The sequence below is a fragment of the Octopus sinensis genome, linkage group LG3, assembly GCF_006345805.1.
Source record: "Octopus sinensis linkage group LG3, ASM634580v1, whole genome shotgun sequence".
Taxonomy (NCBI): Eukaryota; Metazoa; Mollusca; class Cephalopoda; order Octopoda; family Octopodidae; genus Octopus; species Octopus sinensis.
The window spans coordinates 62,778,976-62,806,679 of record NC_042999.1 but is presented as its reverse complement, the minus strand read 5'-3'; the positions used below and the strand labels follow the sequence as shown (position 1 = coordinate 62,806,679).

The 27,704-nt window shown below is 35.7% G+C and overlaps 2 protein-coding genes across 12 annotated transcripts in view; one reads left to right on the top strand and one right to left on the bottom strand.

Moving 5' to 3' along the window:
• Positions 1–3,281, top strand: part of LOC115209656 (vacuolar protein sorting-associated protein 13D) — a 213,619-nt gene extending 210,338 nt beyond the window's left edge. For all 10 annotated transcript variants that reach the window (XM_036501028.1, XM_036501029.1, XM_036501026.1 and 7 more), the window contains one exon: positions 1,128–3,281. In XM_036501028.1, coding sequence (XP_036356921.1) covers positions 1,128–1,220 — 93 coding nt within the window. In that variant the 3' untranslated portion in view covers positions 1,221–3,281. The remainder of the gene's footprint in view (positions 1–1,127) is intronic.
• A 645-nt stretch (positions 3,282–3,926) lies between these two features.
• On the bottom strand, positions 3,927–26,682 carry LOC115209657 (pyruvate dehydrogenase E1 component subunit alpha, mitochondrial). 2 transcript variants are annotated; one of them, XR_004998216.1, is made up of 10 exons: positions 26,506–26,682; positions 20,575–20,646; positions 18,735–18,908; positions 17,073–17,199; positions 15,713–15,804; positions 15,070–15,318; positions 9,985–10,121; positions 6,764–6,872; positions 4,088–4,334; positions 3,977–4,054 (listed from the first exon to the last, which is right to left on the bottom strand). XR_004998216.1 is itself a non-coding variant. In XM_029778124.2 (9 exons), the coding sequence occupies exons 1-9, from the start codon at positions 26,542–26,544 to the stop codon at positions 4,170–4,172; spliced, it is 1,164 nt and encodes a 387-aa protein (XP_029633984.1). In that variant the 5' UTR covers positions 26,545–26,682; the 3' UTR covers positions 3,927–4,169. The 2 variants fall into 2 exon arrangements, 1 of the variants encoding a protein (XP_029633984.1); XM_029778124.2 differs by having other exon boundaries at positions 3,927–4,334.
• Between the last annotated feature and the right edge of the window lie 1,022 nt (positions 26,683–27,704).

Genomic DNA, 27,704 nt, shown 5'->3' with positions numbered 1-27,704 from the left:
CCCTACATAAACTAAAATCATGGGTTGATCATACCTTGTAAGTCAGACAAGAAGTGAAGAAGCCTTTTATGTGTGTGTCTATACATACATACATACATATATATATGTGTGTGTGTCTGTGTTTGATTTCTCCTTGTCTGCCTCACATGCTTTGTTTCTGTAAACAAAAATCAATAGCCTCGCTATTGAATACAGGTGTTTCGTATGCTTAGTCAACCATGAAAGCATCCCAGTTTCTTAACATGTTGCATGAGCTTTATAAACAAGAGGCTGGTAACTTATGACCGGGCTGTTTATTTGTTCAATAGACTTGGGAATTGTTACCTTGCTTTGGAAACAGGCGGGGGCATCTGGCCATAGAAAATCTGCCTCATTGAGTTCGTTCTGACCCGTGCATCATTCAAGCATTGAAAACTGGACATTAAAATGATGATGATTATCACAAATGATAGATTTTAGGTTAATATTGTTACTATAGGAATGGCTGTGTGGTAAATAGCTTGCTTACGAACCACATAGTTCCGGGTTCAGTCCCACAGTATGGCACCTTGGGCAAGTGTCTTCTACTATAGCCTCAGGCCAACCAAAGCCTTGTGAGTGGATTTGGTAGACGGAAACTGAAAGAAACCCGTCGTATGTATATGTGTGTGTATATATTTGTGTCTGTGTTTATCCCCACAACATCACTTGACAACTGAATGCCTGTTGTGTTTACGTCCCTGTAACTTAACGGTTTGGCAATAGAATAAGTACTAGGCTTACAAAGAATAAGTCCTGGGGTCGATTTGCTCGACTAAAGGCAGTGCTCCAGCATGGCCACAGTCAAATGACTGAAACAAGTAGAAGAGTATGTATCATTTCCTGAAATCTGATCTTGCATGACAGTAATTTTCTTGTCTGAGGAATATTCTATTTTGTCTATTCAAGTTGAGTGTTCTCTGAAGTATGGCAACACAATTGCTAGTTTTGTTTGAATTATTAAAAGAAAAAATAAATAGCATTTTTTTTTTGTCTTGGAAATAATCCCAGTTGCTTATACTAGAAATGGAAGAAGCTTCATTTTCATCAAGTTGAATATTTCTTTTGACTTTATGGTAACAAAATAACTTCTTTTTTTTTTTTAACAGGTCTCACAGCAAATTCTTTATGCTCTGGGACTTCATGAAGAAATACAGCAAACCCTTACTCAAGACACTATGTTAACAGATTATGTTGACTAACCACCATCTGACACTAAAATCTGTACCTAAAGTTCTCATCGGTTGGGACTTGGAAATGAAAATTGAACCTTTTACATTTCACCAAATGAAAATACATTTAAATTAGTTCTTGTCCTTGAGGAATATACTTATATTGGAAGGAACTGAAAAATCGGCTGCAACAGAACCAAAGCAAATCTTCAGGAAATGCTGTAGTTTGTTGAGTTTAATCTACCATCGTGCCTGTTTATACACATAACAACATACAAAATTGTTTATATTCACATGCAGATTAGCATTATTAAGAAGATTGGTATTATCTGTCAATCCAAAGAGAAACGACAGGTGCTAGTAAAAGGAGAGACACCCTCCAACTCTTCTTGCTCCCAGCCCACCTTGAAAGAGAAATCACAAATCATTTTTAAAATAAGTGAATTGCAGTTATCTCTCATAAAGACTGGAATAAATATGCCTTTCACAATTGGTTCATATCACAAAAGTTGATACAACTTTAACCATGAGATGTCTCCTTGTAAATATATGTTAAATAAGAGATATTTCATTCATGGTGAAGCTGTAAATTAATTTTTGAATTAACTATTACATGTGACTTTACTTTTTTTTTTTTTATTTAAGAAATTTCAGTTTCTGGAAATCTTTTCTGTGAGGACTATAAAAGAGCATTTCACTTTTAGTTGATTATTAATTTAAGTATAATGTTATTGTAAGAGTTTGTAAACGAATAATTTTTCAGTATTTATCAAGACTGAATGTGGAGTGAGACTGATGCAAATAATGATAGCATGATCTGTAGAACGATATTATTTCATAGCTCATGTGATAGACCGTTACCAAAAGAATACATTTCTGGTTAGTTACTATTTCTGTTATATATTCTTCAAACTGTTGTCTTTATTGTATATATGTATATATATGTGAAGATATGTATATTTATAAACTGGTTTGTTGTGTTTGCACACCAAATTAGTTTCAATTTGATATACTGACTCAAGAATCCATAGATACATTTTCTGATCAGCTAATGTGAGTTCAAAGCTCTCATCTATGCAAATGTAAGAAGTCACCAGATGTGGTTCTCCATGCAGAGAGAGATAAAAAAACAAACTGGATTAAAACTGTACAGAGTTGGCTGTAACTGTGATAAGTGTGTGCGTTACATAATATTTGCTTTCAAACCATATATATATATGGTTAATGTAAAAAGAATTGAGATTTGAAAATAAAAGAAGTGTGCTGTGAGTAAGTTTAATTGCTATTATCCTTTGTTATTCACTAACAAGTGTCACAATAAACAGATTAGTAGCAAAGCAAATACACATTTAATGAAACTGTCAAGACTATATGTACAAGTTTCAAGTGAGTTTATCAAAAAGCTATCACAAACTGTTAAGCTTTCTTAGTTACTGCTATAGTACTTGGAGTGCACAATTCTCTCTAAGTAACTGTAATTTCATTTAAGAAATAGAAATGTCGTTATCTGAGCATTAGCTAAAATTGTCTTGTGGCATATTTACAGCCTTTCACATTCTGAGTTCAAATCCTGCTGAGGTCAACTTCACCTTTCTGGGTTCGTGAAACAAATTATTCGTTAAGTTCTAAAGTTGATTTAATCTATTCTATCCACCTCTAAAATGTATGGCCCTCTGCTTATGTTAGAAGTCAATATTTATATGTAGCAATATACCTTCCTCTCTTAATTGGTATCATTAAAAACCTTTGAAATCTGAACGCATTGAAAAATTTCATTGCATTCTATAGAAGCAATTTTGACCATCAGAATGAGCGATTCAGTGTTGCATCACTTGTAAGATCTCCATGTTTATGGCTGAGTATTTTGTTATTTAGATATTTAAATATTTCTTCTAATGCCACACTAATTAGGTAAGTTGCTTAAGGTTTTTTAAACTACTGGGTATTGATTTGCTTTCATTAGTAAAGCTGTTTAATTGAATGAAATAATGGAGGTGCTAGAATTAAAAAAAACAACAAAAAAGAGCCAAATAACAGATGTGTCCTCTAGAATATTTAAATATGTCCTAGAAACTAATAATAGTAATCACACTGGCATAGTTTATTCTGTTTAGAAGAAGTGTATTGCTTTGTATATTTATCAGTTCCTATTGAAACAAATAGACACTGACTGTGATGTAAAATTGTACATATTAAAAGTTCTAGCAATAAAGCTATTTTCATACAATCTGTGTTCATTCTTTTTCTTAACTAAATTCTATCAGCTAAAGTAACATATTCAAAGCAGTCGATTAGAAATGTGAAGTGTGTCTGACTTGGTGAGGGAAATGTTAAAATATTTGGATTTTTTTGTTTATACAACTGAACTTGACTAATTTAAATGGAGGTCAACCACTAGGGTACAATCTTTAAACGATACATTTAAGATAAATCATATTAGCAGAGCTTTTTCCAATTTTTTTTACTTCAACATAAAATCAATAATTGGCAGAGAAAACAAAACAACCAGCTATTATTTTAAAAAACTTGGTCAGATATACAAACATCAATATTAGAAAAGGACAATTTACTCACTTTTCCTTGCCTAACGAATATAAAAACAGTTCTAATTCTTTCTTCCTAACCAAATTGTTAGCAACATGGAAGGGAATCCAGCTGTACAAAATATCTGCAACAAATATTCATTTTTTTCATGCTTGCTTGTGTAGACAAGACAAAAAGTAAGCTCTTTTTTAAAAATTCTAAAAAGGGAAAAGTCCAACTAAAAGAATTGGATAAAAACACAATTTCAGATATACCCCAAGAAAATTGTTTAATCTCAAAATTACGTATTATGTAGTCCACCTTCTTATCTTAGAGGTCAACTGAAGATGATTTAAGTTATATTTCAAAGCCTAGTGTTTCTTGATGACAAGGACCAATATTTTGATTCATGGCCTTCCTTCTTTCTCAATGGGAGTGGAAAACAAGCTACATTTTCTACATTGTTGCATTGTATGAATAATTATCACAGCCACGTATTTTCATTCCACTAGGCGGGTTTTTATATACATGTGTGTATAGTTCTTCTATAGGCAGCTCTGGGTCAGCTTTAGCCGCAGTTACTGCAACATCAACTTCTTTTCGTACTCCAAGGTCAATTTTCTGAAAGGAAAAAAAAGAATGATATATAAATTTTACATTTAACCCTTTCGATACCAACCCACTTAAGACTGGCCTTGGTTGTAGAATACAAACTCCTTGCTTTAAAGTGATATGAATTTAAACCTTCCATTAAGATTACATTTATGTTCCAAACCCCAGTTAATGAGTTATTTTCTAAATTAATTATAGCAAAGTCAGAATAATTTAACAGAAATATGGTAACAAAATCGTTAATTTCTTATATTAACAATTTTATGCGAAACTATATATATATTCTGTTAGAGCAAAAGCTAGGGTTAGAGCAGAAATCTATCATATTCTAATATAGTGTATCGTATTGCTTGTTGATTAGCAACAACAAATAGCTTGGTAGATTTGATTCTATTAAGCAATGAGCATTGATAACACTATCTTCCATGTTATTGAAATTCCATCCCACTTTTTTTTTTCATTTGGCTGTATCTATTACAAGTACAAAATATCTTTAAAATAAATCTCACTTCATAAAGATTTTTCATAAAATACATTTTAAAAAGATAGTTTATCTACATTTGTTTTTAAAATCTAAATCAGCAATTGCCTTTACTGTTTTTTCACCATATAGTCACTAACGAGTATTAGGTTCATCATAACTTACATAAAGACAATTGAGAAGCTGCATAATTAAGATTTTAAACAATTGGCCTCAGATCAGGAGTTCAAATTTGCAATACTCAAAATTATTCATTTTTTTTTCCTCCACTGCCTGCCTAGCTTGAAAGTATCCCCACCAAAAATGTGTAACAAAAGGCCAAGCGATGATGGAATCTGAGCAATCCAAAATTTTTTTCCCGTCAATTGTTTACATTTAGTTGCTTTAAATGGAGCATATATTATTGTAAATAATATATAATTATAGTTATTAGAAAGGACCTATGTGTCGCTCTTCTACATAATTTACAGCCTTTGGATTTGTTTACAAATTTGTAAATATATAGGCGTAGGAGTGGATGTGTGGTAAATGGCTTGCTTACCAACCACATGGTTTTGGGTTCATTCCCACTTCATGGCACCTTGGGCATCTTCCACTATAGCCTTGGGTTGACCAAAGCCTTGTGAGTGGATCTGGTAGACGGAAACTGAAAGAAGCCTGTCGTATATATGTATATATATGTGTGTCTGTGTTTGTCCTCCCAACATCGCTTGACAACCGATGCTGGTGTGTTTACGTCCCCGTAACTTAGCAGTTCGGCAAAAGAGAACAATAGAATAAGTACTAGGCTTCCAAAGAATAAGTCCTGGGGTCGATTTGCTCGACTAAAGGCGGTGCTCCAGCATGGCTGCAGTCAAATGACTGAAACAAGTAAAAGAGTATATATTCTAGAATAAAATCAGCTATACATTAAAATTGGCTGAAATTGATGGGTGGGCTATGTGGGTGAATTGGGTGCATACAGAACCATGTAAGCATTGATATAGAATATATAAGGAGTTTGTGTCAACTGATGTAATAGGTGTGTACGATGAATGCTCAGCCTGAACTGCAACTGGAAAATGTCAATTAGAGGTAGCTAGAAGTGGTTTTTCCTTGAGCAGGCAGATATAGATTCAAGTAAAAATGAAAGAGCAAAACGTTTGGCATCACTTGAAAAGGACATTTAATTCAGATAGAAAATATATATTTATTTATTGCACTCAGTCACATTATAATGATTGTATTATGCAATTTTAGTTTTAAAGCTAAATTTGAATATATCTATCTGTCCAACTCACAGTTTTTCTAAAAAATTACATATGCTACACTATCAACAGTGAGTTACAGAGACAATTGTTTTTCTCTTACACCATTTTAAAAATATTGTTAGAGAAACTTTTCAATTTTAAAGTAAATCATCGTCATCGTTTAATGTCCATTTTCCATGCGAGCATGGGTTGGACGGTTTGACTGGGGTCTGGGAAGCCAGGAGGCTGCACCAGGCTCCGGTCTGATCTGGCAGTATTTCTACAGCTGGATGCCCTTCCTAATGCCAACCACTCTGTGAGTGTAGTGGGTGCTTTTTATGTGCCACTGGCACGGGTGCCAAGGGAGGCTGGCAATGGCCATGATCAGTTGGTGCTTTTTATGTGCCACTGGCACGGAAGCCAGTCAAGGCGGCGCTGGCATCAGACACGTTCGGATGGTGCTTTTTACGTAAATGCTTTTTACATTAATATTTTTAATGTCAATAATAGTAAAATGAAAGCAGAAGAAATCCACATAAATAAATTTATAGCAAAGATATAAATATCTTAGTGTAATTGTTTTGAACTACAAACTCATGGCATCAATTCAAACCCTTTGTTATGTTTCAAGGACCTGAGCTATGAGAGAATAGCCATCAACATTGATCTTGAACACACTACTTGAGACAGAGTGACATTTTCCTGTTTTGTAGTTGTTTCTAACTTACCTTAAGTTCATCAGCAGCAGCTAGATTATTAGACAACATACGTTCTTTCAGTGCTGAAATGGGGTCCCTTTTTTCTCTTACTTCTTGAATTTCTGCTCTTGTACGGTAACTATAATACACAGAAAATAGCGTCTTAGTAGTAGAAAATGTTAGCAGCATGAAAATTTGTTAACAAAATAATAATAATCATCACTTAACCCCTTGACAACGGTTGACGCAAATATGCGATCACACCTTTGCTTGCCCACCCGTGGTTAACATAAATATACGATGTAGAGCTGCCCTACATCTATCACAGACTTTTTAGCGGCTGATGTATGTTTACATTCACTATTGTGTACATTATCTCTTGAGGTGCGTGCGCACGCCATCCCGTGCATTATCTTAATTTTAGGTTACGTTCAAGTCATGAGACTAGCAGTAGACCAATGACATGTGGATACTTTACATGCATAATACCGTGTTTCAAGTTGTACCACACGCAAGCTATTTTTTTAACTTGAGCAGAATAACTCATGCATATCATATTATGATAAATAGCTTCACATAGTTCGTTTTCATAAACCGGCACATGTAAATGTAAGACACTATGTTATTGTAACAGTGAACGTAGATGCGAGCTCGTTGGCACTTGTGTTTGTGTGGCCTCATCAGATAAAAAAAAACGGAGCAGTGTCTTGAATGCTTCAAGTAATACCGGCGTCAAGGGGTTAATGTCTACTTTTCTATACATACATGAGTCAGACAAAATTTGTTGAGGCAGAATTTTTGACAGCTGGATGCCCTTCCTGTTGCCGACCCTCACCTGTTTCCAAGTAAGCTAATTTTTCCCATGGCCAGACATTTCCTTGGAACATTGGCTATCATATGATGATTACAGAAGAGTACACACAAACACACCAAATCCACTCACAAGTCTTTTGTTGGCCTGGAACTATAATAGAAGACACTGAAGGCATTGTACTGTAAAGCTGAACACAAGACCACGTAGTTGGGAAATAAGCTTCCTAACCACACAGCCACAGCTACACCTATAATAATAATAATCCTTTCTACTATAGGCACAAGGCCCGAAATTTGGTGAGTGGGATGCTAGTTGATTACAGTGATCCTAGTGCTCAACCTACTATTGGGTTGTCCGGAAAGTTCGTGCCGTTTTATGGTAGCTTACCTTTCGAATTATTTTAGAACATGTTTGAGTCCATTAAATAGGATTTGACTACACCTCCATTTAGAGCACAGTTTAGGCTATCTTTTCGTTCCTATAACCTGTGTTAATTCTGTAACCCTTTAAAATGGAAGATAAGTTCAATTTCGGCACTTGATGCTTTTCTTTTTCCGTAAAGGGAAAAATGCCTCACAAGCAGCCAAAGAAATATGCACAGTTTACGGTTATGTTTCTTTATCCGAAAGAACTGTACAGAAGTGGTTCGTAAGGTTCTGAGCTGTCGATTGTAGCCTTATTGATAAAGAGCGATCAGGCAGACCATCCACTACAGATGATGACCAAATCAAGTCATTAATTGAGAATAACCCGAGAATTGGCAGAAACCCTCAAACTATCAAAATCTGTCGTTCATGAGCACCTGGTAAAGCTTGGGTAATGGCAAGTATTTATTGACTTTTTTCTTTCCTTTAAAAGTCAGCACAAACTTTCCGGACAACCTACTACTATTTCATTAACCCCAAAAGGATGAAAGGCAAAGCTGGCATTGATAGAATTTGAACACAGAACATAAAAATGGATAAAATGTCACTAAACATTTTGTCCAGCATGCTAATGATTTCGCCAGCTCACCACATCATCATCATCATTTAGCGTCCGTTTTCCATGCTAGCATGGGTTGGACGGTTTAACTGGGGTCTGTGAAGCCGGGAGGCTTCATCAGGCCCAGTCAGATTTGGCAGTGTTTCTACGGCTGGATGCCCTTCCTAACGCCAACCACTCCGTGAGTGTAGTGGGTGCTTTTTACGTGCCACCTGCACAGGTGCCAGACAAAGCTGGCAAACGGCCACGAACGGATGGTGCTTTTACGTGCTACTGGCACGGGGGCCTAGAACCATATTTTATCTCCCACTTGTGACAAAATTTTTTTGTAGTCTTGTATTATATAAATAGCAATAAAGGAATATTAGATTAAATATCTTACAAACATTTAGTTAGGGCTCTTTACATTCAGAGTTAAAAATCACACCAGAGTGGACAATTTGGCTAATTCTTCCGGACTCAATAAAACAACTATGATAATTCTCTTCAAGTGTATGGTGATCACATGATACAGAGTGGACAGCTAAAATGTTTGCTTTCAGTCATGATGTTCTGGACTCAATCCCACTCTGCTACACCTTTATGAAAGCCTCTTTTGTCATATCCTCGAATTTAACTTAAGCCTTGGTGAGTGAAATCAAACAGACAGACACTGTATAACAACTCATTGGATATGCTGTGGCTATAATTCAAAGGCTCAGAATTGTTACAGACTGCTTTTATCTAAGAATTACATTAAGATAATGGAATGCCTCTGTAGAATACGTAATTTAATGCATAAGTAGTTCACTGGATCAAACAACTGAGATATCATTGGTAAAAATCAACAAAAGACCCATTGGTATTAGTAGTATATCAATCTTTCTACTCCTGTTTGTCTGGCTGTCTGTCTATAGTAACATCTCTCTCTCTCTCTCTCCCTTCATTGCAGCATGTCCCATTATCACTTTCTCTATTTTTAATCCTGTTTCACACTCAGTCCCTTCAGCCACTCTAAGAGTTGCTGAAGCATGGAACAGACTGCCGGCATCAGTTGTCGGAGCACTGCATCCTTCAAAACTTCCATGCTTCCTGAGATTCGCCAACACTACACCTGATTTTCTCCCCTCCATACACACGCAAGCATGTATCTGACTCATACACAGTTTGCTTTCCAGACATTTGTACATTAGTGCATATACTTTATATGCACTTTTGACAAGTTGTGGTGCACCTGAGCACTGTATACAATAATTTCATTAATATTATTATAATATTCCCCTTCTTTCCCCTTATTCTTTATGGTTTCTAAATGCCTATTACATTCATAGCCTCACATACACGCACACACCTCACCACAAACACCCAATTTTATACAAGTGATTTTCAAAATTTCTTCCAATAATGAAAATGTTAATTGCAAAAAAAATTATTACTAGGACAAAATAAAAGAGGAAAAAAAATACAATCCAACCTTGTTCCCGGGTCACTCATACTGTGACCATGGTAACGGTAAGTAACACACTCTAAGAGGATGGGACCTTGTTTAAGAGCATAGCGTCGGGCAAATCTTGTGGCTTCTCTAACTGCTAATACATCCATACCATCAACCTGTAACAAATGAAATCATTGTAGCTTAATCCATATCTATATGTGCATATAATTTGCATGAACATGTGTTTTTATGTGCATGTCTACTGCAGTGTGTGCATGCACTCCATGAGTACATGTGTGTGGATATGCAAATGAATACAAAAAATATAACAGAAAACAGGCAATATTAAATGAATAATTATGAGAATAAATGAATAATTATCAGATCATTTTTTCACTGAAGTTGAATGTGACAGCAAAAATGTCTTTTATTGTCACATTATTAAAAGATACTGCAAATGAGAAGTGCCAACCATCTCAACTAGTTTAAGTGAATTGATATATGTATACCTTCCTTCTTGTGACACTTGTGAAGACCTGTTGAGGCAAGTGAAAATCAAAACAAATCAAAATAGATGAACATCAATGGAATTTGTATCTTTGTGGTACCAGTGCCGGTGGCACGTGGCACACAAGAAAACCATCCGAACGTGGCCGTAGCCAGTACCGCATCGACTGTCCTCCGTGCTGTGGGCACGTAACAAGCACCATCCGATCGTGGCCGTTTGCCAGCCTCATCTGGCACCTGTGTCGGTGGCACATAAAAACACCATCCGAGTGTGGCCGTCTGCCAGCCTCGTCTGGCACCTGTGTCGGTGGCACATAAAAAACACCATCCGAGCGTGGCCGTTTGCCAGCCTCGTCTGGCACCTGTGTCGGTGGCACATAAAATCACCCACTACACTCTCGGAGTGGTTGGCGTTAGGAAGGGCATCCAGCTGTAGAAACACTGCCAGATCTGACTGGACTGGTGCAGCTTTCGGGCTCCCCAGACCCCAGTTGAACCGTCCAACCCATGCTAGCATGGAAAGCGGACGTTAAATGATGATGATGATGATATATACACACATATATACTAGCTGACCACGATCAATCAATAATGACAGCCAATTGTAGTATTTGTATATAAATAAGGTACACAATAATCACACAAACATTCACATACTTCCCTTGTACACATACACACATATACTCAGAGTCGAAACGCTGATTTTTTTTCCCACTCCTTCCTTTCTCTCATTGCTATTACTTTCTCTCGCTCCCTCTCAGTCAGGGCTATTACTCTCACTACTTCTCCTTCCCTGAATTACTATTTTCTTTCTTCCTCTGCATCTGGTGTGATTCTGGCCAAATATATATATATATGTATATATATAGTTAATCCAAACATGAACAAAGAGAAAACACAACAATGCGAGGACGCGGAACAAGTATAGTGTTATTGAGCACTCAAGAAAGGAAAGAAAGAAGGATTTAACGTTTTGAGTGGAGCTCTTCGTCAGAAACATAGAAAAAGGAATGGTCTAAGGAAGGGAAGACGGAGAAAGAAAATTGCCAACGATACACACGCGGTCACATATATATATATATATATATATATATATATATATGTTACGGAGATGTACTTGCATAACAAGTGACCTGATCTGAGATCGTGTGTGGAAACGAAAACAATTGCAGCGTGGAAGGTGTTTATAAGCCATTTAAGAAACACACAAAAACCTTTAGATTCACTTCAACAAATGGTTTTTGTGTGTTTCTTAAATGGCTTATAAATACTTTCCACGCTGTAATTGTTATATATTTATATATATATAATATTATTAGAGACAAAACCACTATTTTGCAAAACAAACAAGGAAAGACTTAATCAATACATAAAATTTTAATAAAAAGTCAAAAAAACCGCCACTACAATTGTTTCTTGTCTTGATCGACAATCTTCAGGTGGACTTCCAATAAGTCTTGAAACTGACTTATTGGAAGTCCATCTGAAGATTGTCGATCAAGACAAGTAACAATTGTAGTGGCGGTTTTTTTGACTTTTTATTAAAATTTTATGTATTGATTAAGTCTTTCCTTGTTTGTTTTGCAAAATAGTGGTTTAGTCTCTAATAATATTATATTATATAATATTTTACTATAAAATTGGATTTAATCCTAAATCTGATTTTTTCCCTGTAAATTTGGATTTATTCCCTAATATTTATTATTTATATATATATATATTTAATTAAATTTATATAAATAAGGATAAGATCGTTATTTAAATATTGATCTTCTCAGGTGGCCAGCATGGGAATAAAAACCTTCAAAGATAATAATTATCATTAAAATTATAATTTAGAGTATCTATGAGATACCACCACACTGGAAATAGCAGCCAAAACTTGACTCTAAAACCACATTAAATGTAATATATCTACCAAATCCATTCACAAGGCTTTGGTCAAAGGTGCCACACAATGGGATTGAACCTTGACTTATATGCTTGGGAAGCAAACTGCTTACTGCACATCCATGCCTGCACCTATCAAATGAAAACATAAATGGTTGTCTCCATCTCTGTGCACTCGTTAACATTTGAATATATTATATATTACTAATTAACATTATAGCCACAAATTTCTGAAAAATATTGTATTGCTTTCGCACACTGTTTCTCTCTTGTATTAGCTTAGCATGTTCCATCCTGTTTCTCACTCAACCCTTTCACGTTTCTACTTTCTTCTTATTCTTTTTGGCCACCTAACACATATCACAAACATTTCTATTCCTTCTTGCACACACCCACACCTCAATTTGTAGCATACCAACATATGGAATGTTGAAATAGTAAACTAGGTCATGTAATTAATATCCAAATAACTTACTAAAGAGCAAAACAAAAAGCTCTCCCAAAAACCAACAAAATAAATAAAAGAATATTCCTATTTTGCTTTATAATTATTTTAATTTCCAATTTTCCATGCTCACATCTTTCATCATCATCTCTACTGAGTTGACCTTGTGATTCAGATGTCAGGTAACTTGGCTCCCAAATAAGGTCCTCTTCTGGGCATCCAAAACTTTGTTTTCATGATCATCTCAAGGGGCCTCTCACTTTACGTAGAGTCCCTCCCAATCGGTTGGAGCCCCTAGCTGTTAATCGGAGGACATAAACGTCTGTATGTGATGCTGGAGCAGAGAGCTTTGAAACCGAACGACTGCATGAACAGAGGAAGAGACATTATCATCAAGCCCCTGTGGCTGTTGTTTGGGGTCAATTTCAGTGCCCTCAGTGCCACAGGATCTGCCTATCTCATATGTTATCGGCTACATCCACTTCCATGAGAAACAATGTGTTGGAGGCAGAGAAGAATAAATGTCCTGGACTGACACTGTCATCAAGGGCTGTCATAAGCAAGGTAAGCATGGGTCAGATGAAATTTGTTGAAGCAGATTTTCTACAGCTGGTGGTCTTCCTGTTGCCAACCCTCACCTATTTCCAAGTAAGGTGATATTTACCCTAGTCCTTCAAATACAAACACAATAGCTGGATGTGTTTACATGGAAGATTGCAAACAAAAAACACCAGTTGTATCACAACAAGGTTTGTTTACAATTAGCGCACAACATAAACACAAGGAAACATACACACACCTATTTATATACACATATGTATATATGGCAGGTTTCAGTTTCCATCTAACAAAATCAAATTACGAGGTTTTCATTAATCCAAGGCTGTAGAAGACATTTGCCCAAGATGCTATGCAACAGTACTGAAACCAAAACCATGTGGTTGTAGTAAAGTGAACTTAAACACACAGCTGTGCAGGCACCTCATTAATATAAAAGACTTGTAAACAATATAAAACAAAATTTGAGCTTTTAAGGGTCAATAATTACTGAAGTAGAAAAGATACTTAAGCAGGTAATCAATCAAGGAAACAAATGTGAACAAAACAGAGACACCTAATTATTTCATGGTTGGATATGTTAAATGAAAAAGAATAATGATAAGGAGGTCAACTGTACTGGATATTAATACAAACAAGAACAGAGTGCATATACATGCACAGTAAACTGCACTGGATACAGAAGAGCAGGTATTGCTATATAGTTAAAAGTTTGTTTTATGACTATATGGTTCTGGGTCTTACACCATTGTAGATACATCAAGTGTCTCATACCAAAGCCTTCATACTAGGAAGTAAAACTGAATTAATAGAAACTATGCAAGAGCCTGTCATGTGGACCTTACCGGTTCTTTGGTGATAGTCATACTCCATAATTTGGTTTAACATGATCATCTAGTTTAACCCTTTTGTTACTGTATTTATTTTGAGGACACCCGTGCCGGTGACATGTAAAAAGCACCGTCCAAACATGGCAGATGCCAGCGCCACCTGACTGGCGTCCGTGTCAGTGACATGTAAAAGCACCAACCGATCGTGGCCGTTTGCCAGCCTGCTCTGGCCCCTGTGCTGGTGGCATGTAAAAAAACACCCACTACACTCATGGAGTGGTTGGCGTTAGGAAGGGCATCCAACTGTAGAAACACTGCCAAATCAGACTGGAGCTTGGTGCAGCCTCCATGGCTTACCAGACTCCGGTCGAACCATCCAACCCATGCTAGCATGGAAAGCCGACATTAAATGATGATGATGATGATGCTCTGTGTTTCTCTCAATTACTTTAGATATGACAAAGAATTTTGTAAAATAACTTAGTTATCATTAAGCTAGTGATAGGAACAGTAATTGTGACTAAGGTTTGGTGGAAGGTTTTAATTAAAAACTTATGAAAACAAGACATTTTTATTACAGAGCCAGTTTCAGCTGGGTTGGTAATGAAAGGGTTAATATAACCAGCACTACTTGGCTCTTGGATGCTTTCAGTGGTGTTCACTCTCTTGCAAACTTCCAGATTAGAGCTCCAGCTTGGAGATACTCTACCTTAATGTGCTACTTCCTATTGTAGAAATTAATGAATTTTAGTTTATATCTTTCAGAGGCCCCTCAAAATATAATGAGTGTCACTCTTCCTTCTGACTGAATGATAATTACAATAATTTGTTTTTAAATTTCAGATAAGAATAGAATGCGTATAAATATTCGAGATGTTACCAAATTTTACTCACCCAAATGCCAGGGACATAATCCCCTCGAGTGTAGTAATCAGTTGAGGCAGCTGCTCGATCAACACTTGTACCCATTCCATATCCATTGTTCTCACACACGAAAATTATAGGAATATTCCACAACTTAGCCAGGTTATAGGTCTCAAACAATTGCCCTTGGTTGGCAGCACCATCTCCATACAGAGCTACAACAATATTAGGTTTCTTCTGGTACTTCAGGGCAAAACCAATGCCAGCTCCTAATGGCACCTAGAGAAATAGAGTGGAATGATGGTCAGAAACTAAATGGTAGAAAACAAGAGCAAGAAAGAAAAGAAGAGCATGCCTGAGAGAGGAATGGTATGGAATGACAATAATGGTGATTTCTGATTTAGGCAGAGAGCCTAATCAATGATTAGTTGAAATTGCCAAAATGCAAAAAATTAAACAACAAATAGCTTACAAACTACAGAATTTTCTGAAGAAAGCCAAGAGAAAAAGATGTTTTATAAACACATTCTACCAGTATACGAAGTTTAAAAGTGTTTAGTTACAAAGAAATTATTTTAAAAATCTGCTGGTCAAAGCGAAAAGATCCCCAAAATCATCCAAGTCACACAAGCTTGATAAAGTTAAAGGGGCCACAAAATGAGAAAATATTTACCTGAGCTCCTACAATGCCATTTCCACCAAAGAAATTATAATTGTACATGTGCATAGAACCACCTTTGCCTTGAGCGCAACCCGTTTTGCGTCCTGCATTACAATAAAAGATCACAGTGAGAATTAAGACAACCACAGTATTATGAGAGATCAACAATCTTCAAGTGTGTGCACAATCCATCAAAAAATGTGTATACTTGAGCCACAAAATGTGTGTAGATGAGTTAAAATATGTACACTTGAATCATAGAATATGATAAAATATATTCAAGCCAAAAACGTGTGCACAATTTAACAATGAAATGTGCACACCTAGAGATATGAAATCTTTGCACACTCAAGTCACAAAATATATGCATTTGTGTCATGAAATGTGTCCACTTGAGTCATGAATGTACTCAAGTCATAGAATATGTCCACACTCGAGTCATAAGAGATTTATATCTTTGAGTGGGACCAAGTTTCTGGAGAACTGGATGTTTTTATGTGTTGCTGCATTCAGCTGTAACCCATGAGTAGTTTATCCCTTCCTCTTCAAAGATCATAAGTGCTGTCCTTTCTCCTTTAATAAAGCTATAAAATGTTTTTAAAATGTACACACTTAAGTTACAAAGCTGAGTAAAAAAGAAATATATATTTCTGTATTGCACACAGGGGACTAAACATAGAAGGGACAAACAAGGACAGACAAAGGGATTAAGTCGATTACATCGACCTCAGTGCGTAACTGGTACTTATTTGATCAACCCCGAAAGGATGAAAGGCTAAGTCGGCCTCGGCAGAATTTGAAGTCAGAACGTAATGGCAGATGAAATACCTTTCTTTACTACTCACAAGGGGCTAAACACAGAGAGGACAAGCAAGGACAGACAAACGGATTAAGTCGATTATATTGACCCCAGTGCATAACTTGTACTTATTTAATCGACCCCGAAAGGATGAAAGGTAAAGTCGACCTTAGTGGAATTTGAACTCAGAATGTAATGGCAGACGAAATACCGCTAAGCATTTCGCCTGGTGTGCTAATGATTCTGCCAGCTCACCGCCATAAATTGCATTGACCAATTGAACATGAATTAATGCAAAGTAAACATTAACTGCACTAAATCATCCAATCTTGTATGGATTCTACTTCAGATAATTAAACAAAAGTTCCTCTTGAGAGACTGAAAAGATTACAGAAGACAAGGGCTACCATTAGTGTCAACAAAGAAAAATCGTTGCAGATTAAGTTCCACAGCTTATCTCCTATATATTTCAAAAGTAGAGAGTGAAAGAGACACTTCTTTCCATGACAGACAACACAATTTCATGGCAGAACTTTTTAAATCATTAAAAATAGGAAGTAAAAGGAATCAAACCTGTGAGTTCTGACAGTACTCCCACCAAAGAGACTCCCCTCATATAGGTCCAACCATGAGCTCGATAGGCTGTAATAACTGGGTCGTCCCTCTCAATAGCACTTTCCATCCCAACACAGCAAGCTTCCTGAAATATTGAGAGTTACAGTTCGTGTATATATATATGTGTGTGTGTGTGTGTGTAATTCAAAAAATTATTTCACAACATGGCTAAATATATATATGTAAATGTATTTCTACATCTGAGACACACCATCTTTCATGTCAGTGACGTTTTGGTTAGGATGAAACCATCCAACAGCAAAAGGCTGATTATAATCAACATTAATGATGACTAATTTCATGGTTTAATTCTCAGTTGAGAATCAGGTTTATTTCTTTCCTAAAATTTACTTATTTTCTTCAGAAAAAAAAAAAGAAACAACAATATCACCCTGTTTAAAAAAAAAAGGGGGTGGAGTGACAAGTGAATATGGCAATGGGTATTCTAGGGTTATTTTACCTGATTGAATAAAAGTTGCAATCCCCGTGATAGCTTTTCCCATTAAGCTCTATCTTCTACACCTCTCCTCACCAATGTCCTTGCCCTTCTTCTATCATCTTTAGTCACATCTCCTTTGCTTCCTTCCACATTAATTTCCATTACTCTTCATACCCAGATACTTTCATCCTTCCTCAGCCATCTCTTTTCATAACATCTATCATTGGCTCCATCCCTAGAATTCTTTGCAATTCAATGTTGGCTATCTTCTCTTTTAGCAATAATCACCTCCATTCTTTCCAGTCGTTTCTACTGCTCTACATTCATAACTCACAACACTTCTGACACATGCAGCATACTTCAGCTTCAACAACAATTCCTTTAGAATATTTTTCAGTTTCTGAAATTTCTTCCATACATAGCTAGCTCACTCTAGCCACTGTTGCTAAGTTTGATCCACCTTCTCCATTTAACATGTCTCCAAAGTAACAAAATATTTTCTCTCCATTACTACCATGATCCAGCTCAACATTATTTTCTACTCTAGGCACAAGGCCTGAAATTTGGGGGGAGGAGACCAATCAATTAGATCAACCCCTGTACGCAAGTGTTACTTAATTTATCAAGGACGAAAGGCAAAGTCGACCTCGGTGGAATTTGAACTTCAGAATGCAGCGGCAGACGAAATACTGCTAAGCATTTCACCCGGCGTGCTAACGATTCTGCCAGCTCGCCGCCTTCCAGCTCAACATTATCTTCATCTGCAGCTCCTCCATACACAACTTACACATAAATCTAGCTTCCACATAACTAACATTCTCACACCACTACATTTTCAACAAATCAACCTAATGCATATTGCACATTAAATGGAGTTTACTTCTACATGCTTCCTGTATACTGCCACTTCTCTTCTTTCCACCTCACCAGTCATTTTCTTTCTACTTTTTATATAACAGTTTAAGAGTTGTTTCCTTTTTTTCACTTCTTCTTACATAGAATTAATTCATTTATATACCCTGTGGAGGCATTACATAATTATTAACAACAAAGTTAATATAACATAAAAAAAGCATCATAAAGCAACAGCCAAAAGTAAGTATTGCAGATAAAAGCCACTGTATCACCTATTAACCTTTAGTGTTATTTGAATTTTTGACAATACACAACATTATGGTTACCTGTCCAGAGTACAAATGACAGAATCCACGAATAATTTTAGACTTGTAGAGGTTGCCGGCAGCTGTCTCCATTCGTCGGATAACCTGCATTTGTTTATAGTAAGTGAGGGCATCATCTCGAGTGAGAGTGGCTGTTGTTGACGGTCCTGATTCAAGTTTGTGGAGTTTGAATGGCTGTAAAAAGAAATATGCATTTCTTGATAATGTTCACACAGTAAAATTCATTTCATAAGTAATTTTTTTTTAGAAAAGAAATATAAGACCAATGACCTGCAATTTCAAACACTAGTGTCCTTAAATAAAATAGAATGCTTATGAGATTCATACTTGGAGAGTTGGCATTAGGAAATATCATTCTAATCATGCAAATATCTGAATCTTTAAGCATCTCTAATTTGTGACAATAAATGAGAGGGAAATGTAAAAAAATCATAAATTAGATGTGATGTGTGGAGAGTCCACTCTTACAAACACTGTACACTATAGGAGTAGTCATGCTTATTTGCAATGGTATTTTATATTGCATTATGTAAACAACAGCACAATTGGTTGCAGGTTTTTAATGGGCAAATTTTCACTGATTTGCAGTATTTATGATGGCAAGAGTGACAAGGAGACATCCCCCTGACTTAGGCAGAACAGAGAATTCTCATACAAAAAGCACTAGTCTTCTTATTAAAGTTTATATCTTTTACCAATATAAATAGAAATATATACCATATTTGATGGCATATAAGACATACTTTTCCCCTCAAAACAATGCCTCCAAAAAATTCCCCCAGGTCCTATATGCCAAGTTGGGCCTTCTGCAAGCTAATTTTGTTCCTGATGCTCATTTTCATGAATATGTGCTGCTGATATTGGAGTGTATCTAATATGACAATGCATTTTTTATGCTGTCAGATACAGTATATCATGTGCTTTCAAACAGTTTATGTATACCAGATTCCACACATAAGGCATAATCAAAGTTAATGGTAGAAAATGCATGCCCAAGTGACTGCACAACCTGAAAGCAGGTAGTTGTAAAGCAAACTACTTAACTTTTCTTGGTATTTGCCAAATTATATCAGCAAATTTTCAATGGTAAGTTAGCATTTACAGAGGTTTACTGCAATGATATACATATTTCACTAACCTCACAGAAAGTAAAAAAAAAAAAAATGAGTTTAAATAACTGACTGGTCCTGTTTATTGTTTCAAATATTTTTCTATAAATCACAATAAGTGCAAGACTAACGATTTGAGCAAGAATTTGATTCTTCCTGTAGTGATTGTAATATGCTGCCAGTCTACTAAGGTGGAAGCAGACTGCACTCCTACCTCATTTGTATTACCTACTTACTTCACTTGCTCATATATATAATATAAATACATATATGAATGTACACATATATATACACACACACACACACACACAAAAAAAAAACCACCTTGAAAAATAAGCAAAACTCTGAACAGTGTTGAAAGAAAGCCTCGGCTTATGCATGAGTAAGTTTTTCCTCTCAGTTGTCAATCAGTTTCTCTCTCTCTTTCTCCCTTATATATATATATACATATATATATATATATATATATATATATATATATATATATATATAACGGTAAGCTTTATGAAAATAAACAAAAGACGAAGGCAGGTGGAGTACAAACAAACAATTGTATTAGTATGGCGCTCAGGAATATAAATAAAACAAGTCTTTTACGTTTCGAGCCTACGCTCTTCAACTGAAAGATACACAGAAAAGAAACAAGGAGAGAAAAAAAAAATGCGTGCAGAAGCTAGCAATTCAACATGGCGATTCTGGCCAATATATATATATATATATAGTTAACTAACCTGGAGGTCAAATGTCGCCTCGTCAGCCAGAGAAGATGAAAAACGCAAGGCAACTCCAAGAATTCCTTGGAACTAAAAAGAACAAAGAAAAATGCAATATAAACACAAGCACATAATATGGCAATCACTGGTAGAATAAAAAGTAAACACTCAACAAGACAAAACCTTGACCCATTTTATTATTATCAGTTCTTATTTCACTTCGCTTATATTACTAATGATCTTAAAAGCATGATCGGAAAGTATAATTTTTAGGACTGCTAGGTCATCCTCTTGTATTATCATCATCATCATCTTAATGTCTACTTTTCCATGCTTGCTATGAATCAGATGGAGTTTACTGAAGCAGATTTTTCTACATTTGGATGCCCTTCCAGATGCCAACCCTTACCTATTTCCAAACAAGGTAATATTTCCTTCTGGCCAGACATGCTTTCACAGAACATTGAAAATGAATGGCATTCATTTATAAGAATCAAATAATGTCAGACAAACATACACACATTTACACACACTCTCACGTAATACATACACACACAAGGTCATCCCATAAATAATGCAGTTTTTCCAATTGCATGAACTAAAAGTTGGAGGGGGAAAGGATAAACTACCTGCATCAACCTGCTATAAAAGCAGGTAGTAATTTTACCTTGTCCTTATTCTTAGTGCAAGTTTTGAAGAGTGCAGTTTGATTTTAACAGTTATTTTTCAAAGCTATAATGGAAGTAATACAAAAGCATATTCGGCATATTTTGCTATATGAGTTCAATAAGGGCAACAACGCAAGGGAAAGTGCGAAGAATATTAATGCAGTATATGGGAATTGGACAATAAGCATAAGCCAGTGCCAACATTGATTCCAGAAATTCTGAGCCAGAAACTGCAGCCTAAAAGACAAGCTTCATCCTGGAAGATCTGTAGAGCTCGACGAGGACGTCCTGCAAACTCTGGTGGAACAAAATTCCATCATAACTGTTGAGGAACTAGCAGAGAAGCTTGGATTTGGTCATTCAACCATTCATCGACACCTGCGTGCCATAGGAAAAAGCAGCAAATTGGGTCAATAGATTCCTCACAAACTTTCTGAGTCTAATCGCATGCAGAGAGTGAATGTGTGCTCTTCTTTGCTGTCATGTCTCACGATTGTACGCTTTTTGGACTGAATAGTGACTGGTGATGAGATGAGAAATGGGTTCTCTATAAAAATGTCAAGCACCAAAAGCAGTGGGTGGGGAAAGGAGAAACAGTGAAACCCCAGGCTAAAGAAGGTCTTTATTCACAAAAGGTGTTGTTATTGGTTTGGTGGGATAGGGAAGGTTTAGTCCACTTCAAACTTTTAAACCCAAACCAAACAATAACAAAGGAGATCTACTACGAGCAGCTTGAGTGGCTTAAGTGAATACTGGAAGGAAAATGACTATCTTTGGTTTCAAGACAAAAGGTGTTCTTCCATCAGGATAATGCTCAGCCACATTTACCAGACATTGCTCCATCTGATTATCATTTATTCTGCAGTCTTCAAAATCATTTGGATGGAAAAAAAATATGAATTCTGTAGATGAGGTCAGAACAGTACATCCAAACAAGTGAATTTTGGAAGAGGGGCCTTGCAAATCTACCAGATAAACAGGAGAACATTGTAGAAAATGAAAGAGTATATTTTAGATAAAGAACTTAATCTTAATTTTGAAAAATAAAAGAAGTATAAAAAAAACACATTATTTATGGGACCCAATATATATATATATATCATTGTCATCATCACTTAATGTCTGTTGTCCATGCTGGCAGGGGTTGGATGGTGTAGAATTATCATCACTTTACATTAGTTTCCATAGCACAATGACTAAGATTACAGTGCTAGGTAAGGAGCCACAGCTTTAACTTCAAACCTCACTGCTGATAATGTGTTATGCCCAAGACAAACAACACCAACGCAATTCTTTTGACTTCCAAACCAGTTTTCCCTTGCAGCATTTCGCTTTCTCCTTCCACCTTTCAAAAGCCATCTCCTCATTTGCCAACTCTAGGTCTATACTTAATTGAGTCCATGTGTATGAATATTTATGCACACATATATCAATACATGTATATATTTGTGAGCATGTGCATATGCACATATTTAAGTGGCAGTAGTTGCACCCATCTGCAAAGCTATAAGTACTATCTTACGTCCTTAATTTTTTTTACTTTCTACTTTGTCAGCTTTTGTGTGGTCAAATGTAAGCATATGTTAATGAGTTTCACTGTGCCTGAAAGCATATATCATTTTTACATCTATTTTCCATGCAGGCCAAGTTAACATGGTCCAAGTCAATTCTTATAGGAAATTACTGTCCACACATACAAGTGCTGTTTCCTTTTAATCAGGTTTCTATGGCTGGATGCCCTTCCTACCAGCAACCATTTTGAAGAGTGTACTGGGTGCATTATACTGTGACATTAACTCTAGAACAATTATGTCCTCTGTAACAAAAGACCCCATATTTTCTTTGCTAATTTGAACTCAGAAAGTAAAGAACCAGAAGAAATACTCCAATGTATTCTCTAGACGTTTGAAAAATTCATCCCATGGAAAATAATGCATATATATATATATACTTATATATACCCACAAATCGTAGGATAGAAATGTATCAAATGACTCTGGGCTAAAGTCAGTCAACCTTCAGTTGCGCACTAGACAGGACAAATGATACTCATCAAATCAAATCCTAACCATAGACTGCATCAAACACTGTAGAGAGTAACAGCTACTGATAGTTGCATACTTATTTTGTCTGTCTGTATATATTGTACATTCTGGTCATATATATATGTCATTTGATTCATAATTAACTTGTGAAATGTAAGTCTTTTGCAAAGACCGTCAAATGTAAGGTTGGTTCCCTAGTCTTATTTTTGTGATACAGAAGTGTGGCCTGCCAAATATATGCCATTGAGGTTCATTTTTCAGAAAAAAACTAGTAATCAGTTAACATCAAATGCACGGACCTTCTTAGCTAATAGCATTTGCATTAAAAAGGAAACAAAAAAGGAAATTCATTCTGATTGGACAAGCTTGGAGAAAATCTGCTATACCACTGGCCACTGCATTGTTAAAATATTTAAGGGTTTCGAATTGATTCCATTATAATAAAATCACTGTTCTAATCCACTTGTTAAGGATACAATTCACAACCAACCTTTCCAACCAACTCATCTCCTATAACTATATGCTCACCTCCATCCAAATGATGAAGCGTGTTTGTCAATTCAGTTACCATCCCATCTGATCCAGAATACAAACCTGCATCATCAATTAACTTTTCTAATTTATTTTAATATTGATTCAAAACTCAAAGTGCATCCAAACATAGAACAGTTCTTCAAGAAGCCTCATGCAACCCGTGCTAGCAAAGAAAAGTAGTCATCATGAGGATATAACTTCATGGTTTTTAGTGTTTTTGTTTTCTTATGTTGGTGCCATATAAAAAGCACTGGTGCTGGTACCACATAAAAAGCACCCAGTACACTATGTAAAATCATTGACGTTAGGAAGGGCATCCTGCCAAAGAAACCATGCCAAAACAAACAATAAAGACTGGTGTGGCCCCTGGCCTTACCAGCTACTATCAAATCGTCCAACCCATGCCAGCATGGAAACCGAACGTTAAATGATGATGTTGGTATTTTAGTACAGAATTATAGTTTCAAGCTTATGATGGATTTTAAGAATATTTACATGGGAAAAAATTATGCTAGTTTTGTACAAGGCCCTTGTTCTCAGGTATCCAAATTATCCCTCCTAATTATGATCACATCAACTTCAAAATGACTGTGGAATTAGAAACAGTAACCACTGCAAAATCCTAAGAACTCCACTCTATCCCTCGCAATTAGGGACTACATAGGGCAATATCCTATGATTCAAAACACCGCAGCTCTTTTTACAGCACATTCCGGATGACTCAACATTGCAGCACCAAATACAGAGAAGAGCAGCCAAAGCGAACCTCATGGTAAGTGCCCCAGCATGGTCACAATTGGAAGACAGAAAAAAAGTAACGAAGTACGCAAATAATATATCATCAGTGTCAAACACGCTGAATTAAGATTATGTCGGATCCAAAGTGACAGACAAAATACTGTGTAGTATTTATGCCCCTTTACGTTCCGAGTTCAAATCACGCCCAAGTACTAAGGTCGATATAATTTATTGTAACATTAAAGACAATCTCACAGCATGGTTACAGTCTCATGACTAAAACCAGTTAAATATTAAAAGAAAGACTTTGAATTTCAAAATGAATGGCTATAGAATATAAGGTAAATTGAAAATTTACTGAATATAATTTCAGAGGTTACACAATCAACCTCAATCAAAGTTATTTTATCAGCGAAATTTATTACGAGGAAGAAATTAGTTCGTAAACCTATCACACATCACATAATTATTTGTGCAATGTAAATAGGTGTAACTAAATAATCAAGTAGCTATTACAAATTTTTTTTTTAATCATAGAAAAGGAAAATGATAGACGAATGTGGTCAAAACGAATCTCTCAGGTTAAAGCATTTGGAGATTGCGTGCTAAGTTTATATAATACAATAAAAAATACTCTACAAATTGTAAAGACTTAACATTTTGAGGGTTAACGTTCACATATAATGTCTTCACTATCTGATCTTACGAAAATATTAATTAATTTCCTTTTTAAACTATAAGAGTTGTCTGTTATCCTATATCATATTAATACGAGAATGTCCTTGGGAAAGTCATGTACATCGTGCAAATCACCTTTCTACAAATTTGAGGAATGAATGCTATATTGTAAACCAATTATAATAGCTAACAGGGCAATTGGTTTGTAATGGATACTTACTGCTTCTGGACCCTGGTAATAATTTTATTTAGTCGACTGAATTAATTAAAAAGATAACTAACCAAGTATTGCACCTTGAGATTAATACATACTAAAATTACATTCGAATTTTTAAATGAATGAGACGAAATTTTGTCCCTTCGCTCACTTTTAAAGATTATCTCTCAAGCTAATAAACGAAACCCTCTTCACGGTAATTGTCATACAGAACTCGCGATGTGGTTTCGATTTCCAGTCGTGTCACTGAAGAGCCTTAGGAAAAGCCACAACGTTTCTCGTTCTCCAAGGCATTAGTAATGACATTACTATTGTTTATCGATACATATGTCTTATTGGTAAAGATTATAAGTATGAATGTAACAAATCAATATATATATATATTTACAAGCTAGTTTAGCTTTAAAAAATGTCAAAGCAAAATCATTTTCAATGCTAAGCTGGGTTTATTTGCGTTTGACAATGCAACTTATAGCTAGCTGGAGGTCATTTTAAGTAAATGTTTTAGCAAAGACCATCATAACGGAAATTAACAGACAGTGTTCATAGTAACCATTCATTTAGACAACTAAGGGTATGTACAAGGGCTACAAAAGAAAGTTTGAACTATGCATATTCAAACAAAAGGGTGTTACACACCTGTGGATGTATATATAAAATTAGTGCGACGGTAGAGCTGAGCGTTAGAGGTGAATGCGGGCATACATTTGTAAACAAATTACTGAAACATTTGAATGATTTAAAGAAGAAAAATTATACCTTGTTCAGAAAACATAAGCAATTGTTATTTAGACAGAATTGGCTAATACACAATAATTTTACTGAACCTTCAGTTTTTTTATATGTTAGACCACTGGTGTGAAATCGATGTTAATTTAATTAATATCTAATTTCTCATCCTCATTTTAAATCTATCTATCTATATATATATATTCGTTGTATAGCATCCAATACAATGATTGTATCTATGTATGATTCGCCCACATAATAAATTGACCTTGGACGAAGAAAAGAGAGACTATTCACGGATGTATATAGTGTATGTACATATATATCGAACAATACAAACCTGGCTGAGTCCTTTCGATGCGCATTGTAAGGCGAGCATAATGGCAGTTCAGTTTTTTTTATAAAAAAAAACCCCGAACGGCCCCGGTCAGTCAAACTCAGACAAGATAGACTTGTTAAGGAGCCGCTAATGAGTCTGAAACGGTGTTGGGTGGGGATTATCGAAAACCTGGTGGAGATATATAATTACAAGGCGAGACGAAACGAAACGAAATTTCGTTTGGTAATTTTTTTTTTCTATTTTAATTCGCAACAATTCAATAATCTCATTAAAAATATAGGTCACACAGACAAGTAAATGTGAATACATTTTATTTAATAAAATATATATATGTATAGTGGTTCAGGTGTTGAGCTCACGATTGAAAAGTCGTCGGTTTGGACCGAGTGGCATGTTATATCTTTCAGCAAGGTACTTCGTTTCACTTTGTTTATGTTAACTTGGCTGAAATGAGGACCGACTATAGCTGAAGGTTAACCTTGCGGTACACTGGTGTCCCATCCAGGGTTTTGGAAGCTCTTGTACACTCAGTTCTTCACTCACATGGATCAGGAGGGAGAAACCATTTTCTGTCCAGTTATTAAGTATCGCGAATTGCTCTGATGGTATATCTACTGTTTGAGGCTCTCCACCCGCCGATTTTGTTTCTTCATACATTTTTGAAAACAAATTTTTTTATAGCATTTTGAAGTGACACGTTTCGAGGATATAGATGAGAGGTATGTTGATAGCGTTAAAATGTTAGTGAGGTGGTTCTTCATGTCCTTTATAATGCATTAAAATGGCCTTTTTCATGGATGTAGACCACGTAATATTGATGTTTCAAACATAAATATGAAAAACGAAAGAGGTTAAAATGCTAGATACGATGGGGAAGAACGATCCTAAACTGCCAAAAGTCTGTTTTTTTTAAATTTTATCAAAGTAATTGTAAAGAACACCCTCAAAAATGTGTCCTAAAAGTTTTATTAACAAAGATACATTGGGGTACCAAAGTGTAGTTATGCCTCTGAGATATCCTACAGTTATTTCATTTATTACTGGGCTGATAGAATGGAATAGTAAGAAAAATCAGGACGAAGGCAAGCAGCATTTCATTAGCACGTTCTGTTCATTTTCATGGTGAAGCGAATGATAAATTGACCATACGGATTTTCATTATAATTCTGTTTTCCGAGTACCAAGATATAATCTTTTCC

Bases quoted from the DNA above. Each gene is read 5' to 3' on its own strand.
- LOC115209657 (XM_029778124.2), bottom strand. From the start codon at position 26,544: ATGCTCGCCTTACAATGCGCATCGAAAGGACTCAGCCAG. The intron at 20,647-26,505 runs GTTTGTATTGTT...TGTTCTTTTTAG, and splicing joins CATCGAAAGGACTCAGCCAG to TTCCAAGGAATTCTTGGAGT. The intron at 10,122-15,069 runs GTGAGTAAAATT...CATTTGTTACAG, and splicing joins ATTATGTCCCTGGCATTTGG to GTTGATGGTATGGATGTATT.